The 23226-nt window shown below is 38.4% G+C and overlaps 1 protein-coding gene across 5 annotated transcripts in view; it reads left to right on the forward strand.

Moving 5' to 3' along the window:
• The window catches only part of alcama (activated leukocyte cell adhesion molecule a), a 67619-nt gene that overhangs the window by 18890 nt on the left and 25503 nt on the right, over nt 1–23226 (forward strand). For all 5 annotated transcript variants that reach the window (XM_069539685.1, XM_069539686.1, XM_069539687.1 and 2 more), the window contains exon 2: nt 20760–20866. In XM_069539685.1, coding sequence (XP_069395786.1) covers nt 20760–20866 — 107 coding nt within the window. The remainder of the gene's footprint in view (nt 1–20759; nt 20867–23226) is intronic.

Consider the following 23226-nt stretch of genomic DNA (forward strand, 5'->3'; position numbering starts at 1 on the left):
TTAGACATGGCCCTTTGCTGCTCAAAGCCCCATTTGGCCCCCTGGTACACATGCTTGTTTCATGCTTGTTTAATGTTTTAATCAAGTTAAAGACTCTGAATGGATGGGAGCTTATGACATCTTCAAGACTAAAAAGAAAAGAAAGCAGTCTGTTTTTTAAGGGCTCAAGTAGGAAGATGAACAGTTTTTCCATTTAACAGAATGTCTGAGGTTCAATCCCAGTCTCAATCTGCATGCCCATGTGTCCCAGAGCAAGACATTTTCCTTTAACCCCCCCTATTTATGGCTTTTAATGGAGATGATAAAATATATGATTTGACATAATGGTTCCAATTTTAAATGTTTCAGGTTTCAAGGCAGACAATTGTTGTAAATAGGCCTCTACCTATTAAGAGGGCAAAGTTGAAACTAGTTGGGAGTAAAGGTGGATTGAGCATGTTGTCACCTATTGTTTTCAGCTTGTTATTCTGAAACCGGTGATAAAGCATATGACTGCTTTCTTTCAGTCATTTTTGAGGAAGAGCGACACTATGGGGATGCCAGTGCCAGGAGATTTGAGTTGAGTCTCATTCCTGGTGACCTGTTAACCACCAGGAAACTCAACCAACAATATGTCGTCATCTTCTGTATTATAAAAATCATATAAATAACACAGCAATGAAAACAAACATGTCAATTGTAGGTGAGCTAAATGTTCAAACCAAGAGTGGCTTCAGATTTGTGTCCCACAATCAGTTTTTATCGGCTTTTGACTCTAAAATCTAATTCCAGATAACATCTTAATCTTTTTTATATTTACATAGTCCTCAGATAAGGTTAAGATAGGCCTGTCTCTATAGGCTGTGGGAATTCTGATCAAGGGGGATTTGTCGTTTTTTAGATAACCATCCACAGCCCTATTCATGATAAGCGCTCATACACTGCTCTGTTCAACGTCTCTTTCCACCATATCAGCCAAGCTAGGAGCGCCTGAGCATTTAGCTGCTTAAGGGGTGTGTTTTGAACCATTTGCTGGAAAGCATCACTTGACAGGCTGTGTCCATTAATATCCACTCTGATAAACATGGAGAGCTGCCACTAGTCGACTCTGTTTCTGGTAATGGACTTCCTGCTTAGTAGGCACTTGTCATTCACTTTCCTCAACAGGAGAGTGTCTCCACTAACATAATTGACTTAACAATACAGCATCTGCTGAAGTTTAACATTTCTTGGTTGCTCTTAATTACTTATCTGTCGGTCTCCTGAGTTCGGAAAACAAATATTCACAGTGCCTGTTGTTTTTTAGCAAATTATGAGGTTAGTAAGTAATGAATGGCACTCCGATTTATTTTTTTAACAAGAAGGGGCTTAATGTTTGCATCCGTCTCTGCTGATGAGCATAATAATGTCTGCAGACATGCTGGTGCCTGCAGCCTGCTGGAGCAGCAGAGAGCATTTTCCCACATAGAATGAATCAGCCTCTATTCTCAAGGGTAGTAGCCTTTCCATCTCCCACTACAGGGGCACACAGAGGCCAAGTTGCAGCCGATCAGGAAGTTTATATGAAGTATCAGAATCAGAATCGCTTTTATTGCCAGGTATGTGAACACACACAAGGAATTTGACTCCGGTTTTCCTTTGTTCTCTTAGTACAACAGTTTAAAAAAACAACAAACAAACATAGAGATGAGCAAGGACAAAAGACAATAACAAAAAGCTATGTACATGTACAAAAAAGCTAAATAGTTGGAGCAAATGGTGCATAGTGCAAGGATGAAATAATAAATATACATATACAGTTTGTACAGTATATTGTATGTACAGATATATTACAGGTGATGTTTCTGATATGTGTTTCACCTTGGGAGTAGATCAGCAATAACATATGGTCCCTTATCAGAGGCAATGGGGAAAGTAGCAGCTGAGGTTTTCAATTCTGCATCAAATTAAGGTAATTGTCAGATTGTCATTACATTAATGATTCTATCTGGTTTTGTCCATCATTTCACTCAGTAGAAAAAAAAATCTTGTTCACTGAAGGATCAAAGTCACGAACAATAGTTGATGAAATGAGATCAATAAAATGTGATGAAAAGACAATATAAGCAGAAGTAAAATGTTACAAATCTTATCATAATTCAAATCAGATCAAAAGTTGAATGTACTGAGAATACTGAATCTGACATCTCTTATAATACAACTGTTACTTGCTTTTTGAATATTAAACCCAAAGATTCTTCTCAGACGTTATTCTCAACTAGACACTTAATTAAAAAATTTACATTACATGTGGATAATAAAGGTTTCTGTTTGTCTTCATTCCACCATTTTGTACATGGGTCAATTGGTTTTTACTTGCATTTGCCTTTTGCTAAACCCTTTGGCAATCAATCTCTCTTTCTCTCTGTCATGGTTTACATATAAATAGCTGACTCCCTCAGACCTCAGTAGTCTGCATTCCTCTGCAGATTCTTCTGAATAATAAGGAACCCTTTTTCATAAAGGTAGATTGGTAATGACAAAAGCAGCTGTAAGGACGAACCATCCCTCCAACCTTCTACCACCCATTAAACCCCCATCACCCACCCCCTGCCATCAGCTGCACTTCAGGGGGGTAGGAATAGTTTGTTTGACCTTCATGACCTACTCTATCTATTTGTACTAGCATAGAGAGAGAGAGAGAGAAACCAAGACTGAGAAAAAAGGCCATTTTGTTGGCTGTCCTGATATGCGTGCCATTAAATGTGTGCAGAGATAAATGTATGATGGCAAATTATCCAGCTAATGTGTCAGTTATCTGGGGTGGACAAATGTTCTGCTGTGTAATATTGTGTTGAAACTGTATCAAAGATGATACAACGGCAGTAGAGATCATCATTATTCTTATTTTTTTTTATTGTTTAATTATGAAATAAAGAAATTAATGTTCAAGTGACATTTAGATTGAGCTTCTGTGTATTTATATGTAGCTACATAACCTATTGGCTATCAGCAGAGAACAAAACAGTCATAACATATTCTATAAAGAGCTATTAATTACATTTACAAATCTATATATTACTGTAACATTTGTGCAAAATGATTTTATATATATAAATAACTAAAAGGGTAAATACACACCGCAATTTGAATTTCTCAAGTACTCTGTGTTTCTGGCTTTACTCTCATAGGCAAAAGATATTTCAATTAGATGAAAAATACTTTTCATGGATTATTTAGAAGTTATGTTGTTTCTTGTAAAATCTGGCATTTACCAAATAAATCAGCAAGGGGAATTTGATTGTAACAGTTGAACCAAAACTGAATGTCAAGCACATTTCTAGTTTTTCAGTATCTAGTTGTGGTGGCTGTAGCTCAGTCTGTAGAGCAGGCCGTCCACTAATCCGAAGTGAGGGTTAATTCCCAGGCTCCTCCAGTCAATTGTCCTAGGGGAATACACTGAACCCTAAATGTACCTGTCAGCTGAGTGACAATGAGCGGTTGTTCTAACTAGAAAAGACTATCTTGATGCAGGCTATTTATTTATATTCATATATAAAGATTTTAAAGCTTATCTGTAAAACATTGTATTCCAAGGGATCCCATGTTTTGTTTACTTTGGGAGCAGCTAGAGTTTTTTTTGGAAGTGACAGGTGATGCTGGGAATGGAGGAATGCAAATTTGAACCATTCATGGCCTCTAGCCCCATTGTTGTTCCATTACTTACAGTCCTTGTATGTTGGGCCATGTTTATTTGTACTCTGATTTTTTCACCCCCTACTCTGCCTGAATGTAGTATCAAGTCATGGCCATATCCTTACTAGCATATTTATTCATGCCCATGACACAGATACCACACCAACCTCTGGTGTATGTTACATGATAATTATGACCTAGGGCTAAGACTTGAGGTCAAAACCTAATATATGGCTGTGCAGTGTCAATGAGCTTTTCATAGAAGCTGACAATAAATATTGCAATAAAATCGTTGACAGCTTCATGATGACATCATGTCATATTTACATTCTGCCTAGCGTCAGCTGGTTTCAGCCCTTAGTCTGTTTGAATCTCTCCTCTCTGTGCTCATATACATTCAATTTAAATACAATTAGTAGCTGTCGCTTATTTTGAAGCTGCGGCTCTGCTGTGCTAAAATTCGGATTTTACAACCAAAACATAGTCTGACAAAATGACCAAACATAATTTAAAAATGGCAGCCTTGCAGTTTGGCGTCTCCAGCATCCTCTTCCTCACACTTACTTCCAAACTGAAAAACTAGCAAACTGAAGTGTGTATGCGTGTATTCATGCCCTGATATGTGTGCCAAGATAATGTAATCTAGCTAGGCCCAGGGGAGTGCTAACTAAGCAGTGTGTGTGTCACTGTGAGTCAGGTGTACTTTTCAGCACTGAAGGCAAAAGCAAACAAAGAGCGCTGCCTTATCACTCCTTTCTCCCCTCATTGTCGGGCTGTCCAGTTGCCTCTAGATCTCATACCAAAGAAAAGACTAGTTCTTGTGCAGGACTTTTGATACTGTTTGATGGGGGTGAGGACATGTCATATACTGAGGATATTTCAGAGGATTATGAACTGTCAGTCAGTTCATTCTGAAATGTAAAGTTCTCAACAGCAAGGCTAGGGATTAGAGTTGGATCAAAGCACTTATTCAGGCTGTAAATGTTGGTCTGAAACGGACAAGAGAGTCAAAAAAGGATGGCGACTGAAACAGGAGGGAGGATCAGAGGCTGCTAGGCAATGATAGGGCTGTGCTGTAACACCTGCAGTGTTGGGAAAATCTTTCACAGAAGCTGCAGGTGGTGAGCTGTTGTGAAATAACATAGTGCCCAGTCAGAGTCCAGATAAAGTTCATGCAGCTGCGAAAGAAACTGCCTGTGTTTGAAAGGGATGTTCGAGCTAAACCCTCTGGGAAAATGTTTATTTTGTTATCATTAGAAAGTTAGAAAAGAATTCCTCATATCTCTGATTTTACCATACTTTTCAGTTTCTCTGTCAAGATTCCTTAGTATTCATAGCACATTAACTGTGGCAACACAGTTATGTGTTCGATTTTCAGGGCCATTTGGTAAACATGCCATCTAGCAAAATAAATCTCTGAAATAGTGAATCTTCCACTGCTCTTGTAGGTGGAAAAAGGAGCCCTGTATTAGATTGGACAACAAGAGGGATTCTGTTTTTTGTCAGTCACAGCTTAGTTTTTATTAGACTGCAGGGCTTTACCACTAGTAGTTATGAGGTGTCAGGGTATTATAAGACACCCATCCATTCATCAGTTGCTTATCCAGAGTCAGGTTGCATTAGCAACAGATTAAGCAGATGTGTTCCAGATCTCCCTCTCCCGCACCCCGCTTTCTAGTTTCTAGAAAGTAGGATGTAGGCGGTCTCTCCAACATGTTTTGGGTCAACCACAGGGTCTCCTACCAGTGGATGTCCCTGGAAAACCTCTAATAGAAGGCACCCAGGAGGCGTCCCAATCATATGTCTAAAAAACCTCAACTGGCCCCATTTAACATGGAGGAGCAGTGGATCTGTTTCCCAGCTCCTAGCTCCTTACCCTGTCAAGGTTGAGACAAGGTGACATATAGAGGAAACCTTATTCGGCCACATGTAATGTCAACCTACCCAAAGCTCATGGCCATAGTGAACATAGGTGAGGGTTGGATCGTATACGTACCTGTCAGAAGTTTTTCTAGTCTTTTCTAGTCTTGAATACAAATGAATCAGAGTGATAATTTCAATAGTGTGTTTCATCTAAATTATACAAATTGCCATTTTCTTTACCCTAGAATGGACCTTTATATTCAAACACTTTACATTTCTATCAGGAGTGGGTCCTCTCTACAGAGGCCACCATTTTTTTTTACAGTAGTCCACAAACTAAACACCTTTTGAGTTTTTATGACAACTGAAGGTTTCCATGGGTTCTCTTTCATGTTTGGAAGGGGAGGGTGAGGTGAGGGGTATTTAGCTGCAACATGCAACTTCACCACTAGATGTCACTAAATTCTACACACTGAACCTTTAACAGTGCAGTTTTTTTTTGCCACATCGCCCATTCACACAGACAGTGTATCTATAGGTAGCACTTTTTCTATGAGAAGGGCACAGCTGTCAGTATCTTGACCAAGACACTGACAGCTTTTGGAAAGTTGATTTGAATGTTGGGCAAATGTAAATGTCTGATGTTCTGATTCTTGATGACCTGTATCATAGAGACATCTGTGCTTTAGTTGGCCTTTAATCGATATATAATGAATTGCAGTGTGCTTTAAATTAGTCTCAAGTGTTATCTGCTGTCATCTGGTGTATCTGATTTTTGAACACAGAACACATTTCAGCTCTGGGCTTGAGACAAATTAACTAATGAACTCATGTCAGGGGTGTATGTAAGTTTTATGGAGTGTGTGTGCTTTACAGAGTGTCATCTGTATCATAGCCCAGGGTTACATAATACTGAAAAGGGTAAGCCATTGATTGTTCCCATTTTGGCGAATGGCCTAAAGATTTCTCAAAACATGCAACATCTGCTTCTTTTTTCCTAAAACACCTAAGAAAAATGCAGACATAGGAAGGAGTTATTGATTTTCAGAAATCTGTATGGAAGAATGGAGGAACTGGTTTGACTGTACTGCTTCCAGAGGCTGCTCAGAGCGATTTTTTCCTTAATGGTACTCAAGACTTCTGCTCCTAGTGCATTGTAAAGTGCAGTAACATATCGTAGCTCCAAAAATGCTCAGATGCAGCAATTCTTAATGCCAGTTTCCTCTTTTATTTGACAAATGTCCAAATTTGGAGCCAATATTTGATGGAATGATTTTGGGCTGTGCTCTGAGCTGCTGAGTTAAATTTTAGTGCCCTGCATCTTATATTGTTTTCTGTAAAGCGTGTACCATTACCAAAAATTGTAAATTGGAGATTGTTTGGCTTTGTGCATATGTATGTTGGAGGTGTGGACTACTGCACCTAGCCACAGACTAAAACTGCGAATTGCCCAGGTCAATTATGATCCATAATAATCAGTAGAAAAGTGCTTCTCTACACAGCAATGTGCCACTGATGGTCTATTACAGTGGTTCCCAAACACTGTGCTGTTTTGTGGTGCCATGGGATATTTTTATTATTATTGCAATACTACTATACTTCTACTCTTGTCAGAGTTTCCTCCCAGCACACTCTGCTGACCTGCGCTCACTTCACACTTTACCAATAAACATAGACACTCATCGCAGGTTATATTATTATTTCTTTGTATTTGTTTGATTCGCCAGAAGGATCAGTGAAACACTTTGAGTGCATCTGAGTTCTGTGCTGGTGCAACTAGATGAAAAAGTTAACTGCACATTGCAACCAATGTTAAATGTTTAGCGGCCCTGATACAAAAAGTTATGAATTACTTTATTTTTCACAGCAGTTATTTTTTTATGATTATCAAGGTCATTACATTACATTACATATTAGCTGACGCCTTGATTCAAAGGGCCTTCCAATAACTATTAGGGGCATTTCAGAGTTCAGTATCTTGCCAAAGAACACTTTGGCATGCAGTTGGGAAAGACTTGGATCCAACTGTCGACCTTATGGTTGGAGGACGACCGTTTTACCCCTCAACCACAGCTGCAATTTATAATTTTAATTCGTGTGATAAGTGATGTAGGATAATCCCATTACATTTTCTTTCCAATCTCAGTTTTGCATTATTATAGTTAATATGAGAACTGTTTTACCTCTACATTTTTTTAAATTTGTCTTCAACACAGAGAGTCCTGCACGGTATAATTTTTTAGTTCTAAATGTATCCAAGATTGGTTAGGTAGTCTGAGGAAAGTTAATATATTTTTCTCTCTTTAAAGGTAAACTGAGGTGCTTATACAATTGTGTTTGACATTCTGTGTTTGGTATGCTACTCAAAATGTGAAATGACTTTGACATGCTGCTAAATTTGCCTTAAACCAAACAGATCAAATGGGAAATGTGTATATGTTACATAGCTCACACACGCACCATAAAATCAACATAACAGATCATTTGGTTTCATTTTCATTCCCTGAGTAGAAGAAGTCACAGCATCTGTGAGAGACACAATACACAAATAATCAGCCACAAACTGCCACAAAAAAGATTCTGTGTTAAGATAGAAACATACAGTATATTGTGCATGCACATTCAACATCTGTCAGGTCTGTTTAATTCTTGCTAGACCCATTCTGAGCTTAACTTTGGGTGATTGTAAAACTACCTTCAACATGAGACGGATTGAGTCCCTGTGAAGGTCCATTTGGTGTTAAATTTTTAACACCACCACCAGAGCATTGACTCTTGAGAGTGCATTTGGGAAGGTTGGGACTGATTTAACACAGAGGTGGCCAGTGCCTCCATGACTACATCTTAAATATGACATTGTTGGCAGAACTTCATACATGCCTGTGTGCATATGTGTGTGAGGAAGTCAAATCAGATGTCTGTCCAAATTAAACTTGCTGGTGGCCATAGGTAGCAATTTAAGCTGTCAGAGCCAGAGGAATCCACTGGGAATAACCCACTGGTCTTGTTCTTCTTTGGTTCCAGCTAACAACGATTTCTGACTGTTAACAGTTTTTTGGTCATGTGGTGCATGTCATACAACCTAAGCTGTCTTGGTTTAAAGGACCCATGGCTTTCTCTGTAGTGGCAGCAGTAAAACAAACTGAAAAGGTGAACAAAGTACAATTGTTCCCTGTTGTTAAGCTGCTAAGTCAACTCAGGCTTTATTATGCTTAGTATTCCCTTGGCAACACCATATCAAAATGGATCTGTTTGCTTCAATTTTTCATTTAGCATACGTGTTGGTATGCAGTGATGGTCTTTAAAAGCTTTTGCTCTCGGTTTTTACAGGTGAGACATGTCTAAACCAGTGAGCAAGCTCCACATTTATAGCCTTTGCTGGAATGCAGTGAACTCAGTGTGTGTAAACAGAGAAGAAGATGTGAGACAAGTAATGGCAGAGGACAGATGCAAGAGTAAGGGGGGTGGGGGTTGGGTTTCTTTGGCCACTGAACAACCCTTACTGACCCTACCCTACAGCTGGCTCCTAAAATTCAGCATCTGCTGTGCTCGACTGCTACATTTAAAGATTAAGTTATTAATTATTCATTTATTTATTAAGTGTCACACCATGCCTCTGCTGTTATCTTTTTAGTTCCTCAGAGAGCGAAAAAGACATCCTTATTTCATGTTGTACCTTGTACCTTGACACATTTCTGTAAAAAAAAAAAGTATATATATATATATATATCCTAGACTTGAGATTCTCCACATGAGTAATCTCAGCTTCGTCCATCCTAGAAAAATATGTTCAGCTGCAGAGGATTTAATGGTTTTTACAGCATCCAGGAACATCTAACGCTCCTTCATTTGAGTTCAAACCTCCTGCACGCATTTTTTTACCGTAACAAAAGCTATGATTAGCCTGACTGGGTTTTGAATCTCTGTGTGGTGACTGGGACAGGTTTTACGCCAGTGGTTTTGCAGCTCCCACTCAGAAAAAGATCAAAGAGTCTAGTCCACCATGAAAAGTTATTCTTCTGTTATTTCAATAAACATGACATGTTTTCAAACCAGAAATATGTGACAGCAAATGCAATTCTTTCTGTTTGCAGAACAACCCAAATACTAAATACAAAATGTTTTCCTGGCATGGAACTCAGAACAACTTGTCGTTAACGACTGAAGAATAACGATACTTAAAAAGAAACATAATATTCAATCATTCATGTAAGACTGAATGTTGAGGAGAGGGAGTGCCTATTTACTTTGTCGTTCATGTATCGTTACATACTGATCTTCCAACAAAATTTGGTAAACTATGAATTATTGACACAAACTAGCCTTCACAGAAAACAATTCCCATCTGCCTGCCAATTAGAATTGATGTTTTGGTTTATCATGTAATGCTTTAAAAAAATAAAGGTTGGAAATATTAGACTGTGTAGGAGACATTGACACTAGTTCAGACTGCTGACGTCTCTTCACCTCAGACTGATACAGATGGCGCTGCTGGAAGTTATTGACATAAGCATTGATGTACATATGGACTCTTCATTGCTGTTTGAGCTGCTGACAAATTATCTGTTAAGTGTGACCAAGCAAATCCACCATTGTCAGTGACCCTAACAGCTTGGCTGTAGGCCTCCAGAGTAATTCAGGGGTGTAGTTTTACACTAGGGCAAGTGTGACTGTGCAGATGGTACAGGATTGACCTCTTTAAGTGCTGAAATTGTATCCATCATTAACCTTTCAGAGTTATCTCAAAAACCTCAGGTTTCAACATCCAGCATCCCTCAGAGGGAAATGTGTCCAGAATGAAAAACAGGATCACAAGTTTGTGTAAAAGATTACGTTCTTTACAGAGGCTACATTCAGATTAATTTCACAATCATCATGGCAGTCAAGATTAAATATGTTTTCATTCAATGTGGTGGCCGTTTGACCTTGGTAAAACTTATTCATCTCACTATCTCCTGCAGAACATCTTATCAATATGCCATACCATCTTCTCTCTCTACAGTGGGAATGCATTTAAATGAGTAGAAGTACTTCAAAGCTAAAAGTGGGATTTATTTTTTAGGAGGGGTAGACAGTCTCCATTTAGGGTTGGAACGTACATTTGGCAGAAAAGCTCAAGCTAAAATGTAAACTGCGGGATCAACACGTCCCCCCACTAATGTGCTGGAGTTTTGCCTTAATCTGATCCTCGGATCATGCTGGAGCTAATTTCCATCTGCTCTACACTTCCTGGCCCTGGCACACTGGCTTGTTTTCAATTGCATCTCCTGAAATAAGATTACACCTTTCATTTTTATTTTTGGCGAGGAGAGCTGCATGGCTGCATCTCCACCAGGTGCAGACCATTATGTGTGACTGGTGGAAGGGCCAGCAGCTTATTTTCCACAGTGTGTTGATAGGGTTGAGGGCGCAGACCAGTGTGGCTGAATTATTCACACAGAGCCATGTTTTATGTTTTCTAATCAGCTGTGGGGAACAGTGAAACCACAACATCACACATTCAAGTGACTTTTTATCTTCTTGCTTGAACCTCCCGTTTGACATGTTTATATGTCCTTGGCTAACTTCTTCTCTCCTGGCCAAGATTATATAAATTGAACAACAATGAGGGAGAAAAGCATAGCATATACAAATCCTTAATAGTCCAAATTAGATCCCTCATGTTCAAAACAGCCTTTTATTATTGTGTTGAGACAGAGCTACTTTAGATTAGAAACTAAGTCTTCATGATAGTGTGTGATTGAGCCATATATACGTATATATATACAGTACATTGTTTCAGCTAGAACCTAGTCTCTGGCAGACACTGGGCTGTACTGTCATTATATTACACATACATTACGCACAATGCAGGGATAAAGATGGTCCTAACATACATTACAAGCTAAAGTTAAAAGACACTGACTCGCTTTAAAGAGGTTTCTCACTGTTGTTAATGATAGTGATAGTGCCTTGGTTGACTGAGGATTTTATTTGTCTCTTGGTCTCTCTCTCTCCACCTCATCTCTCTCTTCTCTCCCCCGCTTTCCACCCATCTCTCCTTTCCTCCCCCCTTACTTTTCTTTCCTCACCCCAACCGGTCGAGGCAGATGACCGCCCACATTGAGCCTGGTTCTGCCAGAGGTTTCTCCCTGTTAATGAGGGATTTTTTCCTCTCCACAGTCACCTGTGCTTGCTCATTGTGGGAACTGTTGGGTTTCTCTATGTTAATATTGTTTTAAGGTCTTGACCTTTAAATGTAAAGTGCCTTGAGATAATGTAAATTATGAATTGGCGCTATATAAATAAAATTGAATTGAATTGAATTTGTTCCATGAGAAACCTCTCTGGGATATGTCTAATTGGACCTTATGGATTTAAAGCACAGAACATCAAGACTAGGTATGACTGAGGTAGTGATTAAACAGTGTAAAGTGTTGTGCACAATCACACACAGGTTAACAGTTGGTGGGAGGCAGGTCAAGAGGAAGTCTGTTTTCTGGCAATACACATTGTATGGGTGAAGTATAAACAACTTATTCATACCACACACCTACATATGCTTTCAACACATACAGCGTCAACACACCATGGGATGCTCTCCCAACCAAGCTACCATTTTAGCAAGTCTACAGTCTGACTTTCAGTGTGCCGTTGATCTCTGCCAAAGCATAGACTCCTTTGATGACTCATGCAGATAGGCAGACTCATACCCTGGCAGAAACAACCACTATCCGATTCACTCACACACTCAAACTCATGCTACTTGGTGGGTCATACAGAGTGGGCTGTTATGTGATCATTATTTGGCAGTTTAGTTCATGAGCATAAGCAGCTTTAGGCATTTAATGAAATGAATGTGTGAACGTCTGAGTGATATTCACTGGAGTTTCTGCAGTCTTGCTGTGGCTGGGCCCCGAAGCAACAGATGCAGAATGAATACAGATATCTCCGCGTGAAAAAGCAGAACTGTAAAGAAACAGATGAAGATGTCAAAAGAGTTTGGGGTGATAAGAGCACACCCCAGTGTTGATGTGCCTAACTATAAAACATGGGATCTTCACAGCAGAATAAATGTGTTGTATCCTGCCTCTCTTATCTAGGGTTGAACTTCATATGGTGGCAGTCTGCTCAGGCACAGTATTATAACTGCTTGTGCTAACATTTTGGCTATAGTTACAAGACAAATCAGCTTTTTTTTGCATCTTTGCATTCACTATATGTACTGACCATTGTGTAAAATGGTTTGAGACTGCCTTTGACATTCTCTCCAGGATATGCTGTTAAACAATAATAATGTGTACCCATTCATAACATTCTCAGCTAGAAAACTCAAATCGTGTGGTCTGCCTGTATGAGGATTATGGTCTCTATCATCTCTCATTATGTGTTGCTCTGGCAGGGGAAATATAACTGCACACAAACTCCTTCCCTTTGGTGTGTTGGTCCAACGTCACGCGTTGTTATGCTAATGCAATGTTACTCAACTCCTCACCTGAATGAGCACTTACCCTCTAACATATCGGATCAAAAGCAGAAATACAAATGTTTCGCCAGCTGTCCACAAGGTTGATAAAAGCACAGAAAAATTACCATGGTGGCATTTTATACTTGAATGCTCAGACACAGCATTTGGACGGGTTGATGAATGAGGCTGGCTATAATCTGCAGACGGCTTTGTTCCTTCCTCAGAAATGGGCATGTGAATCTTTGAGTCGACAATTGTGTCTTAAAGTACCAGTGTGTAAGACTTAGGTGAAAGGGATCTTTTGGTAGAAATTGAATATAAAATAGTCCAAGTGTTGTTTTCACTAGTTTGTAAATTGATCATGTAAATTGTTCAAATTGTTGTTTTCTTTACCCTAAATTGGCCCTTGTATTTAAATACTTTATATTTACATCAGGAGCGGGTCCTCTCTACAGTCGCTGCCATGTTTTTCCACAGTAGCTCAAAATGGACAAACTAAACACCATTTGAGCGTTTATGACAACTGAAGGCTACCACAGGTTCTTTGTCATGTTTGGAAGGGGAGGGTGTGGTGAGGGGTATTCATCTACAACCTGCAACTTCACCACTAGATGTCACTAAATTATACACACTGAACCTTTAACACACAATGCTTTACTGCATTTATAGTATATTTTTGCATCTTGCAACAATATCTGTATTGAGTGTCAAGATAGAACTCCCATTTTGAGAATATCATCTGTCATTGCATTTGTTGAATGAGGTGCATCACTCTTAGACAGTGGTTATATTGTGGTGTTGTGCTATTGATTGTTATCATACCATGTATATTTGCTTATCACTTATATTGAAAGAATGCAACTGAATGGAGAATCTAACCTGACTGCCTGATTCAAAATGTGGCAACACTGTAATACACACACACAGAAAATCACAGTAAGAAGTGAGACTGATATTCTCCTTCCCCAAACTATAAAATCCTGCTTTTGCATTTATACGTAATTGAGGATAATGTATGTAATGATATATTATGTGATTGTTAAAAAAATCTGAGGTTACATTTTCTGCCTTGAACAATTGAATTATATTTTGGTAATAATTCTTATATACTTTTGCTTAGCATTTTCATTGCAGGACATCGATTTGAAGTAGGGTAGCGTTTACAGTGTGGTATTAGTACTATTACTTAAAGGAACTTACTTGGTAAGTTGTTTCTGAAACACTTGTTTGTTGAAATCCTCTCCACACCCTGATAGCAATCAATAAATAAAGATGTCTTAAAATTAAGGAAAAAAGCTGTGGTGTGTGGCCCTCGCAGGACTGTAATAAATAACACCAATCATGTTATTCGGACCAAATGAAATATTTGTCTCTCACTGCACAAATTAGTAGTCTTCGTACATGGACATATACACTGATGAAGCAGATGATACTCAAATTAACATGTTATGTCAAGTTTGCGAGTGAGTCATGGAAAAGTCGGTTTCTGGTAGTCTTTCAACTGTTTTGGGTACATAGCTTTGAATAAGGTTGATGAGAGGGGCTGGGATCAATTGTAGCCTGCTCTTGCTAACTTTTCCAGGATTACCAACCATAGCTTTAAGCAATGGATGAGTATAATTATGATTCTGGTGTACCATCCAAACTGACATGCTTTAGTTATGTACCATGTTATTGTATACCTACATGCTGTTTTTTACAATCATGTTTATGATTGTGTTTATTATAATTCTGTTAATTCTTAAGCTTTCCTGATCCAGCACAACCAACTGTCACATGCAAAGAAAATTAGGTAAGAGCCCATATCTAAACAACCCCTTTTTAAAATGCGATACAGAGAAATATTATCTTAGTCGGTTATCATAAAGCAAAAATCTCATCCTATTGTAACCCAACTGCACAGAAAGACCAAGGGACTTTGTCACTGACTTGCAGCCACATATCTGCTCTGCAGGAAGAAGCTACTGTAAGTCTTGTTATGTTTTCAGCACCAAAGATTACAAAGGATGCATCTGCAAGTAGGGATGCCACGAAATGAAATCTTGGTGCCACGATTGTCCGAGCAAATATCACTGCTTCACAATTTTTTCTTCACGGTTTTCACAATTATCAATACTATAAAAGAAAAAAGACTCACACCAAGCAATACATAGCTAATAAATAGCTAATAATATAGCTTATGAACTAAAATATTTATTATTATCATCAACTTTATCCAGTTAGTTTTTATAGTGTAAGGTATCTATTTAAAGGTAATGTATGTAAGCTATTTTATTTAGTTGCCTTATTGTGGAAGGTCGGTCACTAAATTTGTGTTTCCTGTCATGAGCTGTGATCTGTAGGGGAGTTTTATTTTGAAGGGTCCGCAACGGAAGTTGTTCTGTTATGGGAGCGACATTTTGAATAGTTTTGAAAAACTAAACATGTCCTGGTTCAAGCCACATTCTTCATTTCCTCCTGATTATACTTTTACCTTTCAGTACAGGTGAATTAAATTCTTGACCACATTTATAATGGTTAATAGGAAGAGAGAGGTCTGTGTGTTTTTCAGCTGCTCCTGACACACACTGGTCAGAAACTGAAAGTAAACAAGGATTTCTCCTTTGCTGTGAAACTCCACTGATGAAGTTCTTTGTCCAGTGTTGGTGGGAATAAGGCCGTTAAGTCAGTTCACTGTTCTCTACTAATGTTTCAGTGGCTCGCAAACACGAAACGTGACTCGCGAGAGGCAGGACACCATAGTTAGATATCGTAGTATTTACAATTCTTACGGTTATGAAATCATGACGTTATCAACCCGCGGTTATCGTAAAACCGCTTAATCCCGACATCCCTATCTGCAAGTTTACTGATGTTTTAAATTTTAAGCATTCAATCCACTGTACTTCCTGGGTGTTTTCACTGCCAGCGATAGTGAGGATATATGCTGGTTCTCACACCCACACACACCCACACACACGCAGGCAGGATGTAGACGGTGTTAGACTTGCTTACCTTGCCAGACAAGGCTGACAGGGATGAGGAAGTCTTTAAAGATATAGTCTCTGTAGGCCTTGTTCAGTTGTCTACTTTGCTCAGTGACAAAACTGCCCCCTAGCCATGATTACTGCTATTTTGGGAATTGAGGCATTGAGGCAGGGAAATGTTAATAAATGGTTTCAGCTTAATCCAACCAAACTAAGATTTAGTATACTGGTAGTCATTTAATGACCAAGTTATTCTACTGATGGTTTTGGAGGTTTAGTTCATACCATTTGACCATAACATATAACATTTAGTCAATAGTTTTAGCATGTTAATACACCTGCATCTAAATCTGTCAAAAAACATCTTTGCTTTTCATTGTGCAATATTAACAAACTGGATTTACTTAGTGCAACAACTGCAACAACTTCTTTACAGTTCGATAACAGAGAGTGCTCCGATGAGGTGTGTGAGGAAAACAAATCCACTTGTACACACTGCAACTCATTGGAAAAGAGTGAAAAGTTCATGAAAACATATCAAAAGGACTAACTTTGGAGATGCGGATTAGGTGCTTTTGTAGTGATGACGGCTGGATGGGGAGACTTCTCAAAGGCCTGTTTTCACCTCCAGTGGAACACATTGTTCAGCTGGTTGATAATAGTCAGATAAGCGCAATTGTGTTAGAGCTGCCTGAGCAAACAAATACATGCCTTCAGGACACAGAGGGTTGCAGGTTTTTGTTTGTGAAAGGCGGTTTACAAGTGTGGCGGGAGAACAACAGTCAAATATTTAAATATTTAAGTAGCTTTGCAGCCAAACTGAGAGGAAACTCAATGTGCCTGTATAGACCAAGAGATGGCAAACCAGAGAGCTCACACAGGAGAAAAGAGTGCAAATCGTCTGACATACTTATAATCTTTGGCAGAAAAAAGATGAAGAAAAGAGAGAAAAATAAAAGTAAGGTAGCGAGTGTCTTGCAGTAAAACACAACCTGCACCCAGTAGCTCCATTTACAGTGAGATCTAATATAATGAGTACTGCAGAATCATTAAGTGGTGCTATAGAGATTGACAGTATATTAATTGTAGTAAAACATATGAACTTTACTTGTACAATTAGTTGTTTTAATCTTTTTAAACTGTTGCCTGAGCATAAAAAACTACATTTATTTGAGTTTTCTGAAATGTATTCAGTAGTTCGTGGATTAGAGGATTACTGGTTACATTCCAGTAGAGTGAAGATGATTATACAAACCTTTTGAATGCAAAACACAAAACAGTGAGTCAAAAACATCATTTGAGATGTAATACGGAAGGCAACACGCAGCTCTTCTTTGCTTTATCTTCTACTATTCCAAACTCTTGAAGGGATAGTTCACAGAAAACTGAAAACCAAAGCAACATTCAAATTCGCCACTTGGTGTTTATGGCGCCGTTTCTCTTGAATAATCCTGACAGGTGGAGGTTAGTTTTAGTTTTTGAAATGCTCCGCTTCTGCTATTTTTATGTCTGGCATCCACGCTACTCTTAAAGTGTTTCCACCCCCTAAAGTTGAGATTTTTGAAAACGCTTCTGGCCCTGTTGTTTGAAAACTGCGGGGTTGCACCTTAAACTGTAGACACAGAAACTTAGACGGTGAAAAAGAAAATGATAGTCTAGTTCCAGATTGGTCTCATGTGACTTTCAGCCCTGAGAATATGTCTTCTGCAGTTGTTGTGAGTTTAAACATGACTGGCAACAGGGGGTCACACATTACACAATCTTTCACCTGAAGGATGTCTGACTAGTATGTCTGGTTTTCAAACTACATTTGTTCATGATGATTCATGAAACACACACAAGAAGTGACACATTGAATCCAAATGATTTTCTCTGTGTCATTCTACTCACAGAATAAGTTGTGTTGAAATGGCATGCTAATTATTCTCAACTTTGCTATTAACATTGTAATAACTTATTTATAATTATAACTTAATATTTGATGATTACGTATATATAACGTACACTTACTTATTCACTTTATGTGGTTCACCCGCAAACTTAGACTACTACTAAATGAATGTCTTAATACTTAATACTTGCATAAGTCAATAGTCAATATGTAAAAGTCCTGTCCTGGCTATCTATTGGCGACTGCTGATCAAAAGCTGGTTTGGCTCTGATCTGGGGCTTTTGTTGGCAATATAAAAAACTCTTGGGCGACTGAAAAATTTGGCTAAGACTCATATAGCGTGAACTAGACTTTACTGTCAGTAACAGTTCCATCTCCATCCCTGCTCTTATATTCACCATTCCTTTTCCTCATTGCATCTAAGCAACTAAATGCAAATAGGCAATCTGCTTCCAGTTTATACTGGCAAGCACATGAGCTGTGTTGGTGAATTGTCTCGTGATATGTATTTTCAGGTGTGAAACTCCTCAGCAATACTTACTAGGTATACTAGTTGATGATTAAATTGTTGTATGCCTTTGTATGCATCATTTGTAGCTATGATATATTTTTTTTATATTTTCTCCTTTGATTAAATGTGGAATCCAGTAAACTGAGCAGGAAGCAAACAACAGCCCCTAAAACAAAATTATCTTTATTTTCACCACTTTGTTCTTTGCACAGTGAATTTCTATCACCAGCAGTCTCATAATTACCCATCCAGCTTGAATTCACTCAGACAGTTTGTTTACTTCTTTGTAACTGTTGTTATGTTTTCAAAGATGATAAATTTAGCAGAGTCTGTGAGCAGAATTCCCATGACACCTGTGTGTTGCTTTACCAGCGAAAACATGTAGCTTTTTCCATAGAACTTTTTTATTTAACCGTAACTAGTGTTGCAAATAGTATACAAGGTTTTAGTCATTTGAAAGCAGCTCTTTGCATTGATTTCATGAAATACAAAAATCTATAGACTTTTGTGTAATTGGAAGTTCACACAATTGATGCTATTTGTATCCATTCAAACAAGGGTGTTCGTGAGGAAGAGGATAAAACAGCCATTTTAAGGTGTCAGACGATACAAATAATGTCATTATAATGAGCCAATAAACATTTGCTGTAAAAATGAAACGCTTTGTATAATGCAATGCAGCTCAACAGTATAGTGCATACTACAACCTCCAAAACAATCACAGCTGAATCAACAATCAAGTATTTAATGCAGGACTGTTGTATTAGACTGCATCTATATGTTCTTGATAAACTGACATATGGGTGTTTTATTATTATAAATTATATGCACAAGAAACTGAAGACTGGGGTTAACTGGAAACCATGTATATGCAAAATGCAAAGCATGCATATCCTGCTCGCCTTAAGATTTTCATTTATAAATTATTATTATCACCACACAACAAATATATCCCCCCTTCTTAGAGATATGAAGGTAATGTTTATCAAGTATATACTTGACTAACTTATGTTTTACTTATCTGAGTAATTTAACTTTATAACTTTTTTTTTTTAATGATAAAATAAGGCATCCATAGCTCTCTTGGATGCCTCTTGGATGCCTCTTTTTTCACTGCTATCACACACTATTCAGATCTGCTGGTTACCTTAGCAGTTATCAACTTGCTCAGTGTGTCTTGGATCAACAGTGGAACTTGTGTGTTTCAGCATAGATGACTGTGATACTTGTTGGAACTTTGGCAATATCTACATCCTTTCCTTGAACACTTAGCTCACTCACCACAGCTGCCGCTGTTCCATTGCACCTGTTTGTTTACACAGTAGCCTTTAGTGTTAACAGGCAGTTACACATGGTGTGTGTAAGTCAGATAATACTGTGGGCAGGGCATTGCAGGGCATTGCACAAGACCAGAGTGGTGACTCCAGATAGAGTGACGACTGCATCAGATTTATCAGATTTATTTAATTGAATTAAAATTTGTAGTAAATTTACCCTGATTATAATCAACGTTACAATTCTGCCGTGTCGTGTGTGGTTTGTTTGAATACCTTGAATAAACTTGTATTAGAAACGGATACTTGCTATAACTAGTTAATGATTTGCTATCACTAAACCTTGCTCCGAGGCGAGGAAACATATAAATTCAAGCCTGAGGCTTGGCTTGAGAATAAGCTGCCACTGAATTTGTGCTTTGTCTTTTCTCATCGCTCTGGAATGACCAGAATTTGATGCGCTTCTTGTTCAGCCTGTTTAGAGAATACTTCAAAGAGAAAGAGTTGAAGCGTGAAGACCTTAGTGTCCCTCCACTCTGCACGGACCTCCATCCATCTTCTCTTCACTCCTTTTCTTTCCTCTCCCACGCTGCACATGTCTGGGCTGTGCCGCCATAGCAACTGCTCCACCTTAGTACTCCCTCACGTGAATGGTCAAAGGAAATTGTTTTGTGGTGGCAATCCAGAGCACGAGGAGCACCGACCTTAACCTGCCAATCCCAACCTCTTGCACCTCTGCCATCAAACTTAATGAGAGGCGTGTTTGAAATGTGATAATGCAAAATTTGAAGTGACAACATAGCTTGGTGTACCTTTATTCAATTTGTACATACCCATCGTTTTTAAGACACTTATAGTTAGGAGGAGATGCACAATCTAACCACAGTCACCTTCAGGGTGTCTGAAAACTCTGGGATCATATGCTAAGCTTTACTCCATTCTTTCTGCCACTCACCACTGATCAAAGGCTCCAGATCAAGTGATTTCAGATTTGAGACAATCTTTTGAGACAGAAAGACAGCTCTGCTGGAACGTCTATGATTTGATTTAAACTCATCACAATAGTATGCAGAGCAGTCAAAACTGTGGATCTCTTGTAATAGTACAGTCAATTTTTAACAATTGCAATAATCTGATGTCTTGTGTCTTGCAGTGTGGGGTACAGATAGAGTGACTGCTTTGTATGGAGAGACCATTGTTATACCATGCAACGATGGAGCTGCGGTACCAGAGGATCTCATGTTCATCAAGTGGAAATATGTAAGTAAGACACTTGATGAGTGTCAATATAGTTTGTGAAGACTTTGATGTTTTGAATGCAAACTTTCCTAAGCCAAGACTTTCTGGGACACAGAGGCAAAGGCCAATATTAAGTGATCTTGTCTTGGTCTTATCTTTGCTGTGTGTCCCTGAACATTATCAAATTGTTACACTTTTTCCTTGAAGAATTAGGTAAACTAAAGATCTATACAGGTTTTGCATTAATAGATGTTTTTTGCAAGAAGTAATTCAAGTTTAGTATAGAGCATTTCAAGAGCAAAGTGCTTCATATTAATACAATAACACCACAAAAGTTAGAGGTGTGAGTCTTCACTAGCCTCATGGATCAATTTAATTTCAATTCACAACAATTATCTTGATGCATCTTGATGTGTCCCTTCCTCAATTATCTATATTACTGCACATGGCTACTTTTTCATCAATTAATACACTTGTCAATAGTGATGTAGTAAACTTAATACTCTGCCCCCCCGGCAGCGCACCTAACATTAATGGTAATAGATTAAATAATATATCAGTGAAGAAAGATATCATTTGTGGCAGATACTCCTTAAAGATCTAAAGTGTTTGATTTGTAAGCCCAGGTTTAGTCTAAAGCAAGCAATTCAGAATTCAGAGGATGTGATATCTGTTTTTGATCAAAAATTTAGAAATTAGATGCAGACTCTGAGGTGCAGAGGTTTGTCTTTATTAATTTGTTTGCCTCTAGCATCTACCTATGACAGCTTGTAGTGTGCAGGAGTTCTATAGTATGTTGCTGTGCTCATGCACCTGCAGCACTGCTGCCATTGGCAACCAACTGTGTAAACATGACCTTACAGTAGGAGGGAGCGAGTAATATGAAACTATGAGAGAGTCATTTCCAGTCTAGCTGCCATTACTCTTACAAGTGCTGTTGCCGAAGAAGTAGAGATGCCTATGTAACTTCAACATAAAACTATAGGAGATAGATTAAACAAAGGAATCCAGTGTGTCCTAAAAAAAACATTTATAATAAACAAAATTTCTGTATCCATGTCTGTGAGGGAGTGAGTTAAAAGGCATGAGTACATTTGGGTGTATTTTGAACATAAGGGCTTTATGTACACAAACATGAAAACCAAACAATGAATTTCAGGGCCCACAAAAGACTTTCACAGAACTCATCTTATGGTAGTATGAAAAAACAACAAGAACAAAACAACTGACCTAACACACAGAACAAATGGCATATACACTGGCTGATCAGACTGATTAAACAGAAAGTGGATAAAATAGATCACATGAACTCATGACTAAAGAAACCAAACAATGCAGTTGGTCTACAATTTAAAACACAAATGGTATTACCCAAATACAAAAACTCTGAATACTAAACTAATACTAAGTCAAATGAATTATCTAAACTAAATAACCCCAATCCTCCTTGAAGACCTGATGGGGTCTTGATGGTTTATCGCATTATAGATCAGAAAAGATTAACTTTATATTCCCAAAGAGAGGGCTTGGGCTCTTAACCCATGCTGCAACCATGAAAATAGACCTGTGCACATGCATCATAAAATAAAACCATACAAATCATCAAAAATATATAAATGAAATCCAATAAAAAAAGTACATTTATAATACAATAAATGTACCAAAAAACACAAATGAGGACTCATCCTCCAGTCGCTCTGGTTTATCTGCCACTATAAAGCTTTATAGACACTGAGACAGATTCATCTTCCACAAGGGACTCGAGGGAAACTTCCTGCCAGAGGGCAGCAGCTCATACTCTGTGTGCAGAATATGTGTCATTAACAATCTTATTGGCTTGTCCTAGAGTAGCCTGTTGATAAATAGTCTACTGGGATATGTGCTCTTTAATGCACAAGATTTTCCATGCCATATGAATCAACCGATACAGTTTGGTTTTCATCTGCACATAGTGGTTATTAAACCAAGCTGTGGTACCGTACCGGATTAGGCTCTCTAGGAATGCCTGATGAAAAATCAGCATACATTTTTGGTCAACGCAGTGTACAGCATAAAAAATGCAACCTCTGTTGTAATCTGCTACAGAGACTATCTACATGTGTGTTCCAGGTTAGTGAGTTGTCAATACAAACACCAAGATATTTGTATGAGGAGTATTTTGACCATACACTGTTCAGTGCTTTGTAAAACAGCAGCAGTCATTTGAAGTCAATTCTTTTACACAGCAGTGCAAAGATTTGAGAACTGTAATACAATCTACTGAGTAATACAATCCACCTTTTTAGTGAGGATTGGAGCAGCAGTGCTTTCAATCAGTCTGATCTGATGTCTATCTATCTAAGTGCCAGTGCCTTGGGGTTACTAACTTGTACTGCAGCTGT

Source organism: Paralichthys olivaceus, chromosome 15 (assembly GCF_024713975.1).
Source record: "Paralichthys olivaceus isolate ysfri-2021 chromosome 15, ASM2471397v2, whole genome shotgun sequence".
In the NCBI taxonomy this organism is placed as follows: domain Eukaryota; kingdom Metazoa; phylum Chordata; class Actinopteri; order Pleuronectiformes; family Paralichthyidae; genus Paralichthys; species Paralichthys olivaceus.